This window comes from Portunus trituberculatus, chromosome 27 (assembly GCF_017591435.1).
Source record: "Portunus trituberculatus isolate SZX2019 chromosome 27, ASM1759143v1, whole genome shotgun sequence".
Lineage (NCBI taxonomy): Eukaryota > Metazoa > Arthropoda > Malacostraca > Decapoda > Portunidae > Portunus > Portunus trituberculatus.
The window spans coordinates 10,474,875-10,491,590 of record NC_059281.1 but is presented as its reverse complement, the minus strand read 5'-3'; the positions used below and the strand labels follow the sequence as shown (position 1 = coordinate 10,491,590).

Here is a 16,716-nt window from a genome sequence, read left to right as displayed (position 1 = left end):
TCCCCCCTTATTATACCCACCCTTTCCTTATATATCCCTTCCATACTCTCCCTTCAAACTGTTTCTTTCCTTAATCCCATCCTTCAAGCCCACAGCCTGCCTCCAGCTGCCCTTACGCCCGTCTCCTCGGATTCTCACTTCTCGCTCGCCTCCTACAATCCTAACGCCCGTCTCCCTCCCAGGCAGCAACGCAACAAACTCAAGCTGGATAACTTGAGTCTAGCGAGCAGTCCGGGTGAGAAACGGCTGCTCCGCCACCAGCTCAGTTCCGACAACATGTCCCTCTCGCCCTTCTCGCCCGTGCCCAATGTTCGCATCCAAGACACCCGCATGTCCTCCAGCGCCGAGGATTTTCTCTCCCGCCGGGGGTCGTCAGGTATTGGCTTCTTGGGACACTCTTTCTCAGGTAAATCCCGGAAGTCGTGAGACTGTGCGTGCCTTCTTATATGTTGGCTTGTATTTTCCTTTCTTCCTCTATTTTTCATATTGCTATGTGACTGTGTGGCGGCGGCGGCAGAGGCGTGGTGTGGTGGGGGAGGTGCCGCTTTAATGTCTGGAGTAGCAGACTTACTTACCACTTACAGATAGTGGTAGCGTTAGGATGGTGGAAAGCAGCTCGTACTAAATTTTAAAGCTCTTTCTATACCGTAGTATGGAAACTTAATTAAGAAACGATGAATATACACAATGTATACAACATGTAGTCTTAGGAGTGCCACAATAAAACGATTACGATATGAGTTTACATGAAGGTTACTTTTCATGTCATGAAAATGAAGCAGGACACCAGAGATAATGACGCTAATGAGGTGCCCCGAGTCATTTGGGAATGGACATGAAAAAATAGTCGAGCAAAGGTACCATAATAATTGAGAGCAACTTATGACAAGTGTGAAGTGTTCAAAGTTAACAACCCAGGATGGAACTAGCGCTCCACCTATAGCGGCGCACTGAGACGATTAGACACAGCGGCGGTTGGCACCCAGCGATCCGTAATTCAGTATACTTATTACGTACAGCTTTACCAGTACACAGGAGGCCGATGGAGCTGCGATGTTGATTACCTTAGCAAAACTTCACTCTTTTAATAATCTACGATATTAGTTATTCTTGATTAAGGCCGATTCCCACTTGATGAGCTGGAAGCCAAAAATGTGGCTGGCAGCCAATAAACATGCTGGCAGCTCAAAACTGAGCTGCCAGCTCGTTTTTTTTAGCTGCCAGCTGATCATCGATTGGCTCCCAGCCAACAATTTTATTTCTTGCTTTGTGCTTGTACCATTGAGCTGCCAGCCAGCAAAAAATAAATCAGTTCATTTTTTGCTGGCAGCCACATTAGGCTTGTTGAATGTTATTAACTAATTACATACTTACAGTGATTGTTTTAAAGTGAAATGGGACCAAAAGTGGTAGTTAATTGGGACAACCTTGAACACTTATGTCAAGAGGTGGAAAAATTCCCTGCTATATGGGACAAACAGCATCCAGACCACAAAAAGCCCAAATATATTGCTGAAATGTGGGCCCAGATAGACGAGGAGTGTCCCGAATATGAAGGAAGGGCAAAAGCCGAATGGACCAAACCGGGCGGGGTACGAGAGCGATTCCGAAAAGAAATACAGAAAGGAAAGAAAACAGTGAAAAGTGGAGCAGCTACCAAAGAAGTGTGGGTCAGCAAGTGGCCACCTCACTCGAAATTGGTCTTCGCTCTTGCGGAATCGCTCAAGCGTAGGTGCTGGCATTTCCTCTGGTTGTAGAACTCTCCAAATAGCTTGTGTGGTTTCGTTGATGATTTTGCAAACCGTCGATTTGCCTATACGGTATACAATGCTCAAAATAGCTTGAGAATCGCCGTGTCCAAGAAAACGAAGTGTGAGTGCCAGACGTTCAGCTGCTGTAATGGATTTTCTGAATCGTGTGTCCTTTTTTGTTATATCGTTCTCGATAAGCCGAAGCAAATGATGGTAGGTATCCTTCTTCATCCTCATGTAAGTCTGGAAAAATTCTTCGTCTCCCTCAGTGATTTCTTGCACTAGAGAACGGTACTCTCCTCTCTCTGCCCTTCGCGCAAACAGCGGCTTCACCCACACTTTTCGTTTTTGGCGCCTTCGCCTGAGCAGCATAAAAGCAGCAAGTTTCCGGCGGTTCACCATCTTCAGCAGTCAAGTGGGAACTGAGATGCAAGCATAACCACAACTGGCTTGCAAACCAAGCTGCCAGCCAAGCTTACAAGCCGATCAGGTTTGCTTCCAGCCAGCCAGACTGGCTGCCAGCCACATTTTTGGCTTCCAGCTCATCAAGTGGGAATCGGCCTTTAGTTTCTTGAATATCTGGTCTCAACTTGCACCTCTTAGATCCAGTAATGGTGTTAATTTCAAGTTCGACACCGGATATTTTGGTTCCAGGATTCACATACTCGATCATTTCGAAACTTTGTTACCTCAGCCATTTGCGCAGCAGGCACGAGTGAAGGTTATCGGGGAATCTTAACCTCCAGCGAACTTGGGGACCTGGCGGGAAAGTGTGGTGTTCGTGTGGAGAAAGCAAAAGTATGGTCAAATATTATTATTTTTTACTATTGCATGGTCCTAGTCAGAAGCACATGAAATGATTACCTGTTATGGTAATATACTCACTTTACTTCATGTTTATCCAATTTTTTTTTTTTTTTTTCTCGTGTGAGGTTTTTATTGGCTTATGATGCTTTGGAGAAATCAACACAACGTCAGAAAAGTCCTGCGAGCATGTTTTTCTCAATCTTCCTCCCCTTTTTCAAGTGGTTGTTTACAACAGTAGGGCATTGCGGGTCCTGTGGGAGTTGTGATGTTTATAAAATAAATCACGTATCACGAACGAAAAAAAAAAAAAAAAAACGTCCAATGAGAGCCCGCCGTGCATGCCGGTAGTTACTTAAATGACGTGTCACGGCATAACTGTGGCAAAGTTGCAATGAGAGGAAGCAACAAAATTGGAAAGAGTCTGGAAAAGACGCCAAACTCTGAATAGAGAAACGTCAGAGGAAAAAGAAAATTAATAGAACTGACAATGGAAAATTAAATTTTATTAGAGAGTATTAAGAACTATACTAAAGTAGGAAGCTGAAAAATAGTTTCTAAAACATTAAAGCTAAGTGAGATTTCCCATCCCAATTAGGAATCACAGAAACATATAGGGACTATAGGTCGTCCAATGAGAGCCCCCAATGCCGGGAGTTACTGCATGTTTCTCTTGAGAGGGTGAACCACGCCAATTTCTAACTTTCTAGTTTCTACCATTTCTATACCTGCTTACACGGTCACCAGGGACGCTCAGTGCTCTGAGTCTCGGACTGTGATTTCAGGCTTTTTGAGTTATCACCGTTACACCGGAAACGGAAGAGACTAGTTCGACTTGTGTGTGCATCATGGCTTACTTTTGCTTCCTAAATTTGCGAGTAATACCAGATACCAGACAGTGTTGTGATTTCCTTGAAGGGGCATAATGCGGCGCTCTGCTTCAACCACACCGTAGCCCTCACGGAGCTGCCACACAGCATAGTCTTTCGGGTGTATGTGCATTGAATACTCACCAATAATATTTATAAGATAAACTTAGTTGCAGTGTAATGCATATTTCGTTTGCACTTTTTTCCCACTTCTCCCTCACATTTAACTGCTACCACTTGCATTCATTGCCGTCAAGCAAAGCTGCACGTGATGAAATATTGCACCACGCCAGGGTCTTGTTATACTCTTGTTATTGTGTTGGTCTTTGTCAGGCAGCCAGCGTGTGTCGGACATTCTCATTTTTGTTTCATCCTTGCTCTCATTACAGCTTTCTCTTACTTTTCCACCATTGCATGAATGACTTATCCTTGTTAAAATATTGATATTGTTAACTTCTATGACACCGCTAACTTGTTGGGTTTCATTGCTTGAACACAGTTGAAAGCAGTCACAATAAATAAAATTGTCATTACCTTACCATGACGTTTTCGTGACATATGTATATTATACTGTCAAGTTTTAAAAGTCAGGTTTTTAATAGTATTTGATGAGCCAACTAATTATTCATAAAACATTAATTAATATTCATGTTTTTTAATGCATCTGTTCTTTCTCTTTTTTTTTTTTTTTTTTGGCGAGTTAGTGTGGTAGTTTTGGTGAGTTAGTGTGGTAGTGTGGTGAATGCAAGTGACATAAATTTCAGCTAAATTCTAAAGCACTATTCATGAAAAAACTTCTCTTGCAGCTAAGTTTCATTTCTTTTCTATCACAAAGTATAATAAGTGGTGTGTGTGTGCCTTGAGAGTGCAAAGTATTTTCATGGTTGCCTGAAAAATAATGTTTAAAATTTGGTGCACTTATGATTTTTGTCCTGTTGCATGTCAGTGTTTAAAATAATTGAAACTTGTCTCATTAATTAAACGTCACTCAATTTCTTAAATCAATTATGAAATGTAGATTATCTTGGATGCTGATAGGTGGGGAGAAGTAATGGTACAGTTTCAGTCACCAAAGAGTGAGGAGATAAAAAGAAGTGGTGGTGTAAGACAGCTGGTTGGAAGAGTAGATCACTGTGTGCTAAAATTGTATGGGCATATTATGGAGAGCATAGAGAATAGAAAACTATTAAAGAGAATAATACAGCACAGAGGAAGATTAAGAGGAAGCTAGGCCTCACCTGGAGTGGATGAGCTGCATGAAGGGAGCAGTGAGTGAAAGAGGAATGACTGTGCAGCAAGCAAAATTGACTGTGTGTGTGAAAAAGGTGAATGGAGAGCAACATTGGTGAGTGCATGAAGGTGGCATTGCCTCGTTAATGCCTGGGAAGGGATGCAGATACAGTTGGTGGTTCCCATTGACATATGAGCCCAGTTAGGATACCTGATTTGTGTGGTGCCATATGCCTGTCAGCATCCAGAATGAGAATCAGATGCTTGACTCAAACGGGACCAGAATCAGAATGAGCCCACAATTTCCGGGATTTACAACTTTTAACCACTGGTGTGTGATCCCTTGGGTGGGAATGTAATTTTCTGGCCTCTTTGTCACTGTTGGCAACTCTGACTCATCCAAAGACAGATTACTTCATATTGTTGATGTAGAGGTGTGGAATGCTTTATATGAGATTCATATTTAATTATATAAGAAGTAAAATTATCTAGGGAATTTAAATTGATTTACAGGACTACCTGGTATCCTTTGTTTTGTGTTTCTTGGAAAAGTTACTGTATTTGTAGTGATCAGTATAAAATGTTTATTGAAAGTTATTGAAAGAGTTGAGTAAATATAGTAGAATTGAAGTAATAGAATGGAATTTAATTCCTCATAATTTTAGATCATTTTAACATTGCAAATGGGCATTGATTATTTTACCAGTGGTTATTTGCTTGTTGAAAGTATTTGACAACTAATCTGGATTGATTCAATATTTTGATCTTGTAGATATTCCATGACAAAAGTTTTGTCATCTCTGCTGTGTAACTTTGGATGTTGTGTTAAGGTTATGGATAAGCCTTCTTCACAAGCAGCCTATCTAGGGTGAGCTTAGAGCTGGGGAACATAATTCCTTCTGAAGATATTGTCTAACGGTTAAAATGTTGCTGCACTGAGAGAGAGAGATGGTGACTTAATCTGATATTTGAGCCAGAACCATACCCCCACCCAAGGTGGTCACTCTGCCACAATGTAACAGTGTCGCATGTGCATAATCTTCTGAAATCTTGGATCTTTGTAATGTTTATTATTCTCACTCTTCACAGGATGCTACATTGTGTGTTGCTGTTTATTCCTGTTGTCAGTAAAGACAGGGTTGGGCAGGCATAGCATCACACCAGCCCGGCTCTCACCACTGTCTGCATTAGGGAGGCTGGCAAGGGGTGGAATTTGAGGCAGAGTGAGAGAGCTGGTGGAAAACCATTCAAATTTTTCAAAGACATTACAGTAGCTTGTTTTAAAGGAATTACCAGTTTTCATGTTTAATGTTATTGAAATGTTAGTTGAACAAGTTCTGTAGTGTCTGCTCTTTTCTGTTCCACATTTTCTGCAATTTGCACAGTATGAATGTAATCTCTCAAATAACTCGGCATATTAAACAAAACTAAACAAGACATTATCAATAAGTAAACTAGGATCTGTTGGTGACCAAAACAAACATTAAACAAGGATGAATTTAAAAAACATTTGAAACATTTAAATAGTTAAAATCTAGACAATTAATTATGAGCTGAATGTCTTTTTTATGTGAACTGCAGGAGATAGGTGAGGCAAGACCATGTCTATGTATGCATTGAGAACTACTGGGAATAGGTTGTGTATCAGTGAAATTTGATAGGCTAGGTGAGTTTGAGCAGGTAAAATTATGATGGAATATAGTCTTAGCTTGGTAGCAACAAGGGAAGGAAATGAATAGAGTAAAGTAAGCACATGTTTGGGACGAGAGGAAAGCAAGGATGTGTCCATCAGTCAGTCAGCTAACCAGTTAGTCAGTCAGTTGGGTAGTCAGTCTTGTATGCTGGCTGCTTTCATTTTCCTTTTAGTAATGTTATGTGTTATGTTGATGATCTGTTTGTTGGCAAGTTTGTTTCTGTTTTGTTGTTCCATCTAATGTCATTAATTTTTCTACACAGGTCTCTTGGCATTGAGTAAGCTGAAGCATTTCATTCACTTTGGTCAACTTCTTGCAATTTTGCATTGATATTTGGATATTTCCATCATTTTTTATCTCTTTGCAAGCTTTCTATTGTTAATTACAATGTTACTTTTGAAGTGTTATTTGTTTGCCATTCATTATTCTGTACTGATTAACAAGGTAATTACAATAATACTTATTTTGTAAGTGTTGAAATAATGGATAAATGGGATCATTTAATTGAATTATATGTTTTAAGAATTGTTGATTTTTTTCTTGCGGCTCTGAGTCTTGATTGGCTAATACTAAAGACATTATGCTTAACCAATTTTATAGTAGGTAGTCTTATGGCTTTCACAGACTATATCATGATAATACTGCCGTCATTTATTAATTTGTCTTTCTATTTATGTGAATAAAATTTAAAAAGTGAATCAAGAAAGGGAATATGTTAGGATACTTTTATTCAGCACAAGTTTTGCTGGTAATCTTTTGAGCAATATAATCAACAAATATAGTAATCTACTGACTTCATACCCCCAAAAATATATATGTTGTTAGATCTTTTCAGCTACACACACACACATACACACATGGCCCGGTAGCTCAGTGGTTAGAGCGCTGGCTTCACAAACCAGATGACCGGGGTTCGATTCCCGGCCGGGTGGAGATATTTGGGTGTGTCTCCTTTCACGTGTAGCCCCTGTTCACCTAGCAGTGAGTAGGTACGGGATGTAAATCGAGGAGTTGTCACGTGACCTTGTTGTCCCGGTGTGTGGTGTGTGCCTGGTCTCAGACCTATCCCAAGATCGGAAATAATGAGCTCTGAGCTCGTTCCGTAGGGTAACGTCTGGCTGTCTCATCAGAGACTGCAGCAGATCAAACAGTGAATTACACACACACACACACACACACACACACACACACACAAGAATAATAAAGAAACAATGGATCAAATTCCTTGAAGACAACAAATTAATATCAAATAGCCAATTTGGTTTTAGAAAAGATGGTCTTGTGTAACTAATTTATTGAGTTTCTATTCTAGAATAGTTGATAGAGTACAAGAGAGAGAGGGATGGGTTGACTGTATTTATTTAGGTTTAAAAAAGGCATTTGACAAAGTGCCACATGCAAGATTACTATGGAAGTTAGAGGAGAAGGGTGGCTTAAAAGGAAGCACATTGAGATGGATAGAAAATTATTTGAGGGGGAGAGAAATAAGGACGGTAGTTAAAGATATGAAGTCCAAATGGAGAGCAGTAGAAAGCGGAGTGCCACAGGGGTCAGTATTGGCACCAATACTTTTCCTCATTTATATTAACGACATGCCAGAAGGAGTGAACAGCTACATAAATCTGTTTGCAGATGATACGAAACTGTGCAGAGTTATAAAGCAAAAGGAGGATTGTGAAATACTGCAAGAAGACCTAAATAAGATCTGGGAATGGAGTAAAAGTGGGAAATGGAATTCAATGTGAACAAAAGCCATGTCATGGAAATGGGAAAGAGTGAAAGACGACCTGTGGGAATCTATAAGATGGGAGATGGAGTAGAACTGGAGAAAGTTAAAAGGAAAAGGACTTAGGAGTGACGATGGAAGAAAACAATCAACCAGTAAGCCATATTGATAGAATTTTTAGAGAAACATATAATTTGCTAAGGAATATTGGAGTAGCATTTCACTACATGGACAAAGAAATGATGAAGAAATTGATAAGTACTATAATAAGACCCAGATTGGAATATGCAGGAGTAGTGTGGACCCCTCATAAAAAGAAACACATAAGGAAATTGGAGAGGCTACAAAAATGGCTACAAGAATGGTTCCAGAATTTGAAGGGATGACATATGAGGAGAGACTAAAGGCTATGGATCTACCAACCCTGAAACAAAGAAGGGAGAGAGGAGACCTGATACAAGTTTATAAATTGATCAACGGAATGGACCAAGTGGATAATGAGAAACTGATCCTGAGAGAAGAATATGACATCCGAAGCACAAGATCGCATAGTAAAAAGCTGAGAAAAGGAAGATGTCTGAGAGATATTAAAAAATATAGTTTCCAGCAGAGATGTATTGAGACGTGGAACAGTTTAAATGAAGAAGTAGTCTCTGCAACGAGTGTGCATACTTTTGAAGTAAGATTGGATAAGTGTAGATATGCAGACAGGGCCACACGAGCATAAAGCCCAGGCCCTGTAAAACTACAGCTAGGTAAAACTAGGTAAATACACACACACACACACACACACACACACACACACACACACACACACATACACACATACATACAGACAGTACATGAGTTTAGGGCCAAAACTGATATCAGTAGATACAGACAAACAAATACAACAGACATAGCTCCTTTCCCATATGTCACACCTAAATAAATACACACACAACCACCTGGCTCATACATCTCTTTCTTCTCTGTCACCTCTTCATCATCACAATCCTAACTGAACTTCCTTGTGGACTGCAGGACCCTCGTCTCCGGACTCAAACCTCCTAAGAGTACAGTCTGCCACTATTGGCCGGAGACTGTCAGACAACGAGCTCATGATGCCACCGAAGATCCGGGTGGCTCTCTCCTCTGCTTCCTCCCCTGGCGAGACCTCCACGGGCTCCCTGCCTGTACGACGTCACTCCAGCATTGGGCCGGAAAGACGCGGGTCCACTTGCACCAATCTCTCACCTCCTACTGTGAGTCTTGTCTTTGTGGTGTGTGTGTGTGTGTGTGTGTGTGTGTGTGTGAGAGAGAGAGAGAGAGAGAGAGAGAGAGAGAGAGAGAGAGAGAGAGAGAGAGAGAGAGAGAGAGAGAGAGAGAGAGAGAGAGAGCGAACATTGCAGTACAAAAAATTTTAAGATAATTAACTGATGGCATCAATTCACCAATGTGGCATAATAATTGTTTGTATCTAATGTAGCTTTGTTATAGTAGTACAGTATACCCCACCATCACAATTTGTTATGGCCACTCACAACTGTCAGTTTATTTATGCTACCCAAAATATCTTTGAAATTTGTGTTCTTGACAGTACTGCAATAAATGAAAGTATTTAGATGTGAAAATGAGGAGTAAGACTATCAAACATCTCAGTTATGTATTTGTGTTATGGGAAAAGAATTATCTTGGATATCTTTTAGTCATATCATTAATGAAAGACAGAAAGATCTACTGTAGCTGTTTGTTCCATCAGTCTGTGTGTGTGTGTGTGTGTGTGTGTGTGTGTGTGTGTGTGTGTGTGTGTGTGTGTGTGTGTGTGTGTGTGTGTGTGTGTGTGTGTGTGTGTGTGTGTGTGTGTGTGTGTGTGTGTGTGTGTGATATTATTGCAGTGGTAAGCCATATGTGAGCTGCTGAAATCAATAGAAACACAGTTGGCAGCTTCCTAGACATTGAGTTATCTGCTTACAATGAATGTGGAGCGCTGGTGGCAGGCTGGTGTCTGTCTGCCTGCTCCTTCGTTCTGCTGGACCTGCGAGGGAACACTGTGCACCTGGTGATGGCCATTCCTGCTGCCACAGATTGCTGTTACCTGTGTGCTTTTTTTTTCTTTTTTGCAAATTCTTATAAGTTGAATATTTATATGTTATATTTTGCTTATTGTACAGAGGCATTCATCTTATCCATGAGATGATAACCTTTCGGCATATTTTTTTTTTCTTGAGTCTTATTAGCAAAAACTAAGTTTATGAAAGTTACTTTTTTTCTTATTTATATTAGGCAATACTTTGGTGTGGCTTGATCACTATCAGAAAGTTTGCTTTTTCATAACTCATGTCATTCAGTATAGAAATATTTAGTTGGTTCTTAGATAGAATATCACTGACATGTCATTCAGTCTCAAGTGGGAGGTGACGCACACATTGGGTAAAAGAAAGGCACCCAAAAAGGGGGAGATTAAAGTGTGGGTGTATAGTGTGTAGTAAAGTGGTGTTGTCTTGCCCACACCAGCCCACACGCCCACGCCGCTCCCTGGACCTGCATTACTCCCAGGCGGTAAGTCTCCCTCCTCCTCGAGAGCATGACGCCTCTGGGACTCACCGCATCTCAGTCGCATACACGCAATAGATCTACATTTTTGGCATGTTTTTTTTGCCACTGCGTTATTTTATTTTGAATTTTTTATTTTTGTACATAAGTTTTTATTACTGCTTTTTGAATTGCATGAAAAATTTAATAATCATCACATTTACGCAAAGCACGTGCTCTTAATAATGATTATCACATGCATTTGATTTTAATTACTACATACAATAGTATAAATACTGGATGCAGTGCTTTCAAAAATTTTTAGATAAGTAACTTTGCATTTATTTTGGAATGTAAAACTTTTAACGAAAAAACCGACATTTAATGAAAACCATTGCATTTTAGAATTTCATATAATGCTGCTTAACAGCTTGTTCCCCAGACAGACATATTAGCTGACACTTAAAGCATCCCAGACTCAGATTTTCTGAGGAACAGACAGACGCACACCTCACAGTTAGCCTTGGAGCTTCAAGCTGGGCATGTAACTCATTAAACATGTGACACAACAATATTTTTCATGCATTTTTTCTCCCAATTTTGAAAAAAACTACGTGACTAAAATTGCAACTGTGACAACTTGATCTATGACATCAAATAACATAACACTGCAGTTGCTGTTATGTTTGTTAATTTTGCAGTAAGTCTAGTGTTATGTTGTTTGGTGACCAGGTATACCAGAGAACAAGACATGGTGTGTAGTGAAGTATTCATGTGGTGGTAGTGGCAGTAAACAGCAATGAGAATGTTACTAAAGTGTTGTGCAACAAAAGGTAACCAGGCAGCCTCTGAGTTGAGCAGCACACACCCTCCCTCTCAAGCAAGTCCCTTGGGCTGGACTGACCCAGATCCTGAGGAACACCACCACACCAGTGTTGGGTGGAATTGTAACAAGTGTTCCCCCTCCCTGCCTCTCTCTTCCACCTCTCAGCATTATATGTAGTGCTATTGCAAACTAAATGAAACTGAATTACATTGTGGTGTGGTATTTATGAGCAGTCTTGTAGAGGTTCTGATAGGCATTGATTATTTAAATGTCCTGAGGAAAACTGTCATTGTTACTAAATATTGTCATATATTGTGAATAAATGAAATAGAAAATTGTGGATAGGAGTTGTAAAACACTAGGTAAGATTCTATGAGGGAGTTCTTGTAAGGACAGTATTTTATGGGGTTGAAACATGAAACATGCGAGTAAAGAAGGAAAACTGAATGAATGAGTTGCAAACAGTGTGAGAGGATCTTGGTCAAAGCAGTGAAGAGATAGAGAGAATTAGCACTAGAAATGTTGTCTGAGTAGTGCAATAAATGTTATAAAAGGATGGTATAGAAAGTGTGAAAGAAGAGTGGGTAATGATGAGAATGACTGGACTGGACATCAGAAACAACATAAAGGAGTAGACATTGATTATGATAGATAAGGTGTGGGTCTGTTGTGATGTGGCAAAGATAAGTTCTTTTTTTTTTCAATCCTGATTATGGAGAGACTAATTCAAAGTATTTATTTTCCCTGACAATGACTTACATTAATAATGTTCTTGATTTCTACCTGTATAACAATGCATAAATCAGTGAGGCTTTGCTGTACATATTTGTAATTATCTAAAAGATAAGTTGCTCTATATAGTGATGTGAACTTTAAATCTATACCTTTAGACAAATAATTATTTTATTCAAAACTAATATCAATACAGGTTTAGTGTAATTCTAAATAAGATATATTATATTTAAGTCAGAGAAGTAGCATACCTGTGATACTTTTGCAGATGTCACCATTTCTGCATGTTGGCTTAATCTTTCTTACTTGTCTTCTTCTCTCCTTCCTTGCTGTCTGTGTCTTAGGCCATTTTGTGCATTAGTATGAAGTGCAATTCATAGTAATACTAAGTAAATCATGATTTTTAATAGAAGAGTCAAGGAAAAGGCCAAGAAAACCTAAATAGTGCCAGAGAAATCTTGATAATAGTGAGGTGTGTGTTGTAGATTTTGACACCTTTGGTTTTGGAGTGTGATTTGGATTTGAGTTGAATATACCAACTGAAGTGAGTGAAAAAAGATAAATATTTAAATACTTCCTTTCTTGGTTTTGTCAGGTTCTTATTGACTTTTTAGACTAACTTTGATATGAGATTGATTGAAGCAGTTGTGTCAGCACCAGATATGCACATCTTTAGAATTTGCATCTAGATAACGGTAGTTTTTAAGCTTAGTCTTGTGAATTCTACTTCAAACTCCAGTGATTTTTTTTTTTATTATTATTGGAGTTGACTGCTAACATCATGACTGTATGGAATATGTAGTTGGGACATTACTGGGAAGCTGCAGAATATGTCTTGATAATAGAAATGACTTGAATGTTGAGGGTGAAAAGACTTCTTGTCATGGGGATTTTTGATGATTCTTGGAGCATGTGCTGACCCTTCCCTTTCTTTTCCCCAGTGTTGTCCTGTGGCCCTTGCATTACTTCTATGTGTTGTGACCACCCAGTGTTACTGCTATCGTGTGTGACTTTGTCCCTCTGTTTTCTGTCTTCTTGTGTTGTCTTACATTTCTAAACCTTAGAGAAAATTCAGTTAAATATAGATTATTTAGTATAAGATTTTGTGGCAACCCTTATTATGCAGTGATGAGACTCCATTTTCTCAGTGTACAATGCACATGCTTATTTCTGATCTCATGCCTTGTTTTTAGTGGTATTTATAACATGTTTGAGTTTAGGATGATTAAGTTATTATTGATACATTTGTACACTTGCCAACAATTATTGCTGTTCTTTAACTGTGTAACTATCTTGGATAAAACAGTTGATGGATATCATCATTTATTAGAGTGAGAGTGTGTGGTGATTGAGTAACTATTATCCTCATTTGATCCATTTACTAATGAACATGTCAAAACCAAGACGAACTATAGTTCAGTATATTGAATATATTTTTGTTTGTTGTGCTTTAGTATGCATACCTTCCCCTCTTTGTGACAAGTGAAGTTGTATATCCAGAGCAGTCAAGTGTAAAGTTTTTGAGTTTGAAAGATTGCAGTAATACTGACTCAAACACTTGAACTCCACATGCAACTAGATTGGTATATGTTACTTTGAGAAATTTGAAAGTTTTAACCATTGCTTAAATATTTGAAACAAACATTGTGTTCTGGTTAGTGAATGACTCTACATGAATATATGTGGTATTTAGTCTTACAGTCCTATTAATGTCATTATTATGATAGATGTTATGTTAATGGATTTTCTTTTAAAGTTTACCTTTAGAAAATACACCTGTAGCAGAAGCAACAGGATATTGCAGCTAATACTGCTTAATACTTCAATGACTTTAAGTGACAAAATATTACTTAGTACCCAATAACTTCAAAGAACATTTATTGTTTTGACATGTAGTGCTTAACTCCAAGGTATATGAAATTACTGTCACGGAGTGTTTATAATTAGCAAAGTTATTTCACTTAGGAGTTTGGTATATGATTAATTATCATGCTCAGTGATGAACTCATCATTATATGGTTTTTTTTTCTGTCAGTAAAGTAGATTCAGTAAAGAGAATATATGTCAGGACTTACCTGACAATGAGCTTAGCATATATAAGAAATTGGCATGTGTCACTTGTAATGATTATGCTCAACTTCACTGCCACACTGGGTGTGAATGGTTATGGCTCTGCTTGAAATTAGACTGACTAACACACCTTTGCTCTCCTTCCACAGCTGTCCCGTACCTTGGTAAGTGGCGGACCTACCTGTGGAGGGTCCCTGTACTCCTCTCGCCGCCACAACCCCTCCCCGCCTCTCTGCCTCAGTCCTCAGGTCAACCATGGGTGTCACAGTGGTTGTGTTCTGCTCCCCGTCTGTTTCGCCCTCTGTGCTGCCACTGGTTCTTGGCGTCCTTGTTTATCACAAGTGGTCTCAGTCTCAGCATCCACCTTGTCTTGTCTTTCTTGGTCCATTTGTGTGTGTCTGTGTTTGTGTGTGCAAAAAGTACAAGTGGATCATAATTTACAAATAAATTTTGAAGTAAGAGTCTAAATTGAAGTTAATTCTAGGTTTTTAGGAAGAATTATTGCCAAGCACATTGTAAAAAGAATCTAAAAGGGATGGAGTGAAAGAATGTGAGATTCCCTCCTCTGTATTCTTATTTCCACAATGAGAGGAGACTATATTGATTAGCCCACCTTGAAAGGAATTGCAGATATTTACGTACACAGGATGATCCATTTCATATTAATTTTTATATTTTTAGAGAAGCTTTTTTAAGATATCATTAGTGAATGCATTCATAAATCAGAATGTGATGAAATGATTTTGACTTAAACCAATGAAAAGTGGTAAATCAAATGTTTGTAAATTGAGTTTCACTTGTAATGTGTATTTGTGTATGTTAGAGAGAGAGAGAGAGAGAGAGAGAGAGAGAGAGAGAGAGAGAGAGAGAGAGAGAGAGAGAGAGAGAGAGAGAGAGAGAGAGAGAGAGAGAGAGAGAGAGAGAGAGAGAGAGAGAGAGAGAGAGAGAGGTGCAGATGTGGGTAAGTGTGTATGTTTGTGTGTATGTTTGTGTGTATGCTATGTATGTGTGTACATATCTTGTGGTTGGGCTTTCTCTCTTGTCCTTTGGTCTCGTATGCACACATGTTGACGTCTGGTCTTCTGGCTGGTTTCTACAAGTGTTTTTCATTATATTGTCTGGTCTTTGTGGTCTGATGTTTCTCTTTCCATTGGTCTTGGTCCTGAATGCTCTGTGGTCTGCTTACTCTTCCAATATGTGGTCTTCTTTACTCTCCTTCAATTTTGTTTTCTGTGTTAACTCTGATTAATGTTGTATTCAGTCTTTATTGACATGTATAGGTTAATATAGAAGTGTGCTGTCCACTGCCTTCATCTGACGTCTGCTGGGCACAGGAATATGTATGTCTCCTGTGACTTCTCAGTTCATTTCTCTTTTAGCATTTTGTGATTAAAATATATTCACTTCTTGTTTCATCTAAAGATTTATACTAGATAGCATCAATAATCCAATTTAAAATCTTGTTTATGGTAAATTTTCAATGTGCTATCTTTTCATGACTGAAAATATTTCCACTATGAATTGAACAATGAAAATTTTTCACGTGCTGCTTTTCAGAATTTGTTCATGAAAGAAATAGAAGTACTGGACATGTATTGTGATGGTAATTAGGTATTTTTGAATCTTGATTTCAAAATTAAAAATCATTTTGGTGTCCTATGTTTTGCTGAGCTCAATTTATTTAGGTTTTATAGTGGATAAGAACTTTAGTGTTTTTTGGCAGATAGGAATAAGAATAGCCTTAGAATGGTGGACAGCATCTGCTTACAACTGACTCGAGCCAAGTATTCTATGTAGAGGGAATGATGGGAACAGATTTAGAATTTTCAAGGATATTGGTAAAGCATACTAACACACCTACTCTCTGATTTCACATTCACTACAGATACATATTAGTTTGGATGGCAGCATTCTTCAAGAGGTTTTCTTCCTTTAGATCCCTGAAGACATCTTTGCTAAGTTTTCACTGTTTTTCTTTACAAGAAAGTCTCTTTGATCTTCACATTTCTGGGACTCCAAGGATACATGGCAGGCCATCTGGGGCTGTGCTCCACGGCTGCTTGCTTCAGAGTGGTGGTTGTCGCACTGCCTGTCACTCTCATGTTGGCCACTGGCACTTGACATAACCTGCTGACTGAGGCATGGGGGTTGAGCACTGGTAGGAGAGAAACTGCTTGTAAAACCACACTGAATCTGACAAATGATATTTGAAATTTATTTAGATACATTTATCTTTTGTATTGAAAATCGTAAAAGAATAGTATTTTATCAGAAATGTCAAGGATTAACAGATTCAGGAATGTCTGCAGGCATATGTAAAAGTATTTATTGATATATTGTGGTTGAATAAGTCCCAAATGAAAATAAATTTGTGCCAGGTTAGAATAGTCATGAATGACTGTCAGGAATTTAATGTGTTCAAGATCTTGATGAGGAAGATTTAAGAAAATATGATGTCAAACTTCATTCTTATATGCTCATCTGTCATATGCATGGTCTT

At 38.8% G+C, this 16,716-nt stretch overlaps 1 protein-coding gene across 3 annotated transcripts in view; it reads left to right on the top strand.

Annotated features, from left to right (window-relative positions):
- LOC123509490 (SCY1-like protein 2) overlaps positions 1 to 16,716 on the top strand; it is a 307,200-nt gene that overhangs the window by 276,795 nt on the left and 13,689 nt on the right. For 2 of the 3 annotated variants that reach the window (XM_045263803.1, XM_045263802.1), the window contains exons 14-17: positions 183 to 406; positions 9,098 to 9,318; positions 10,571 to 10,615; positions 14,366 to 14,464. In XM_045263803.1, coding sequence (XP_045119738.1) covers positions 183 to 406; positions 9,098 to 9,318; positions 10,571 to 10,615; positions 14,366 to 14,464 — 589 coding nt within the window. Of the gene's footprint in view, positions 1 to 182; positions 407 to 9,097; positions 9,319 to 10,570; positions 10,616 to 14,365; positions 15,092 to 16,716 lie in introns of those variants that run through there. The other variant, XM_045263804.1, reaches the window with a different exon arrangement.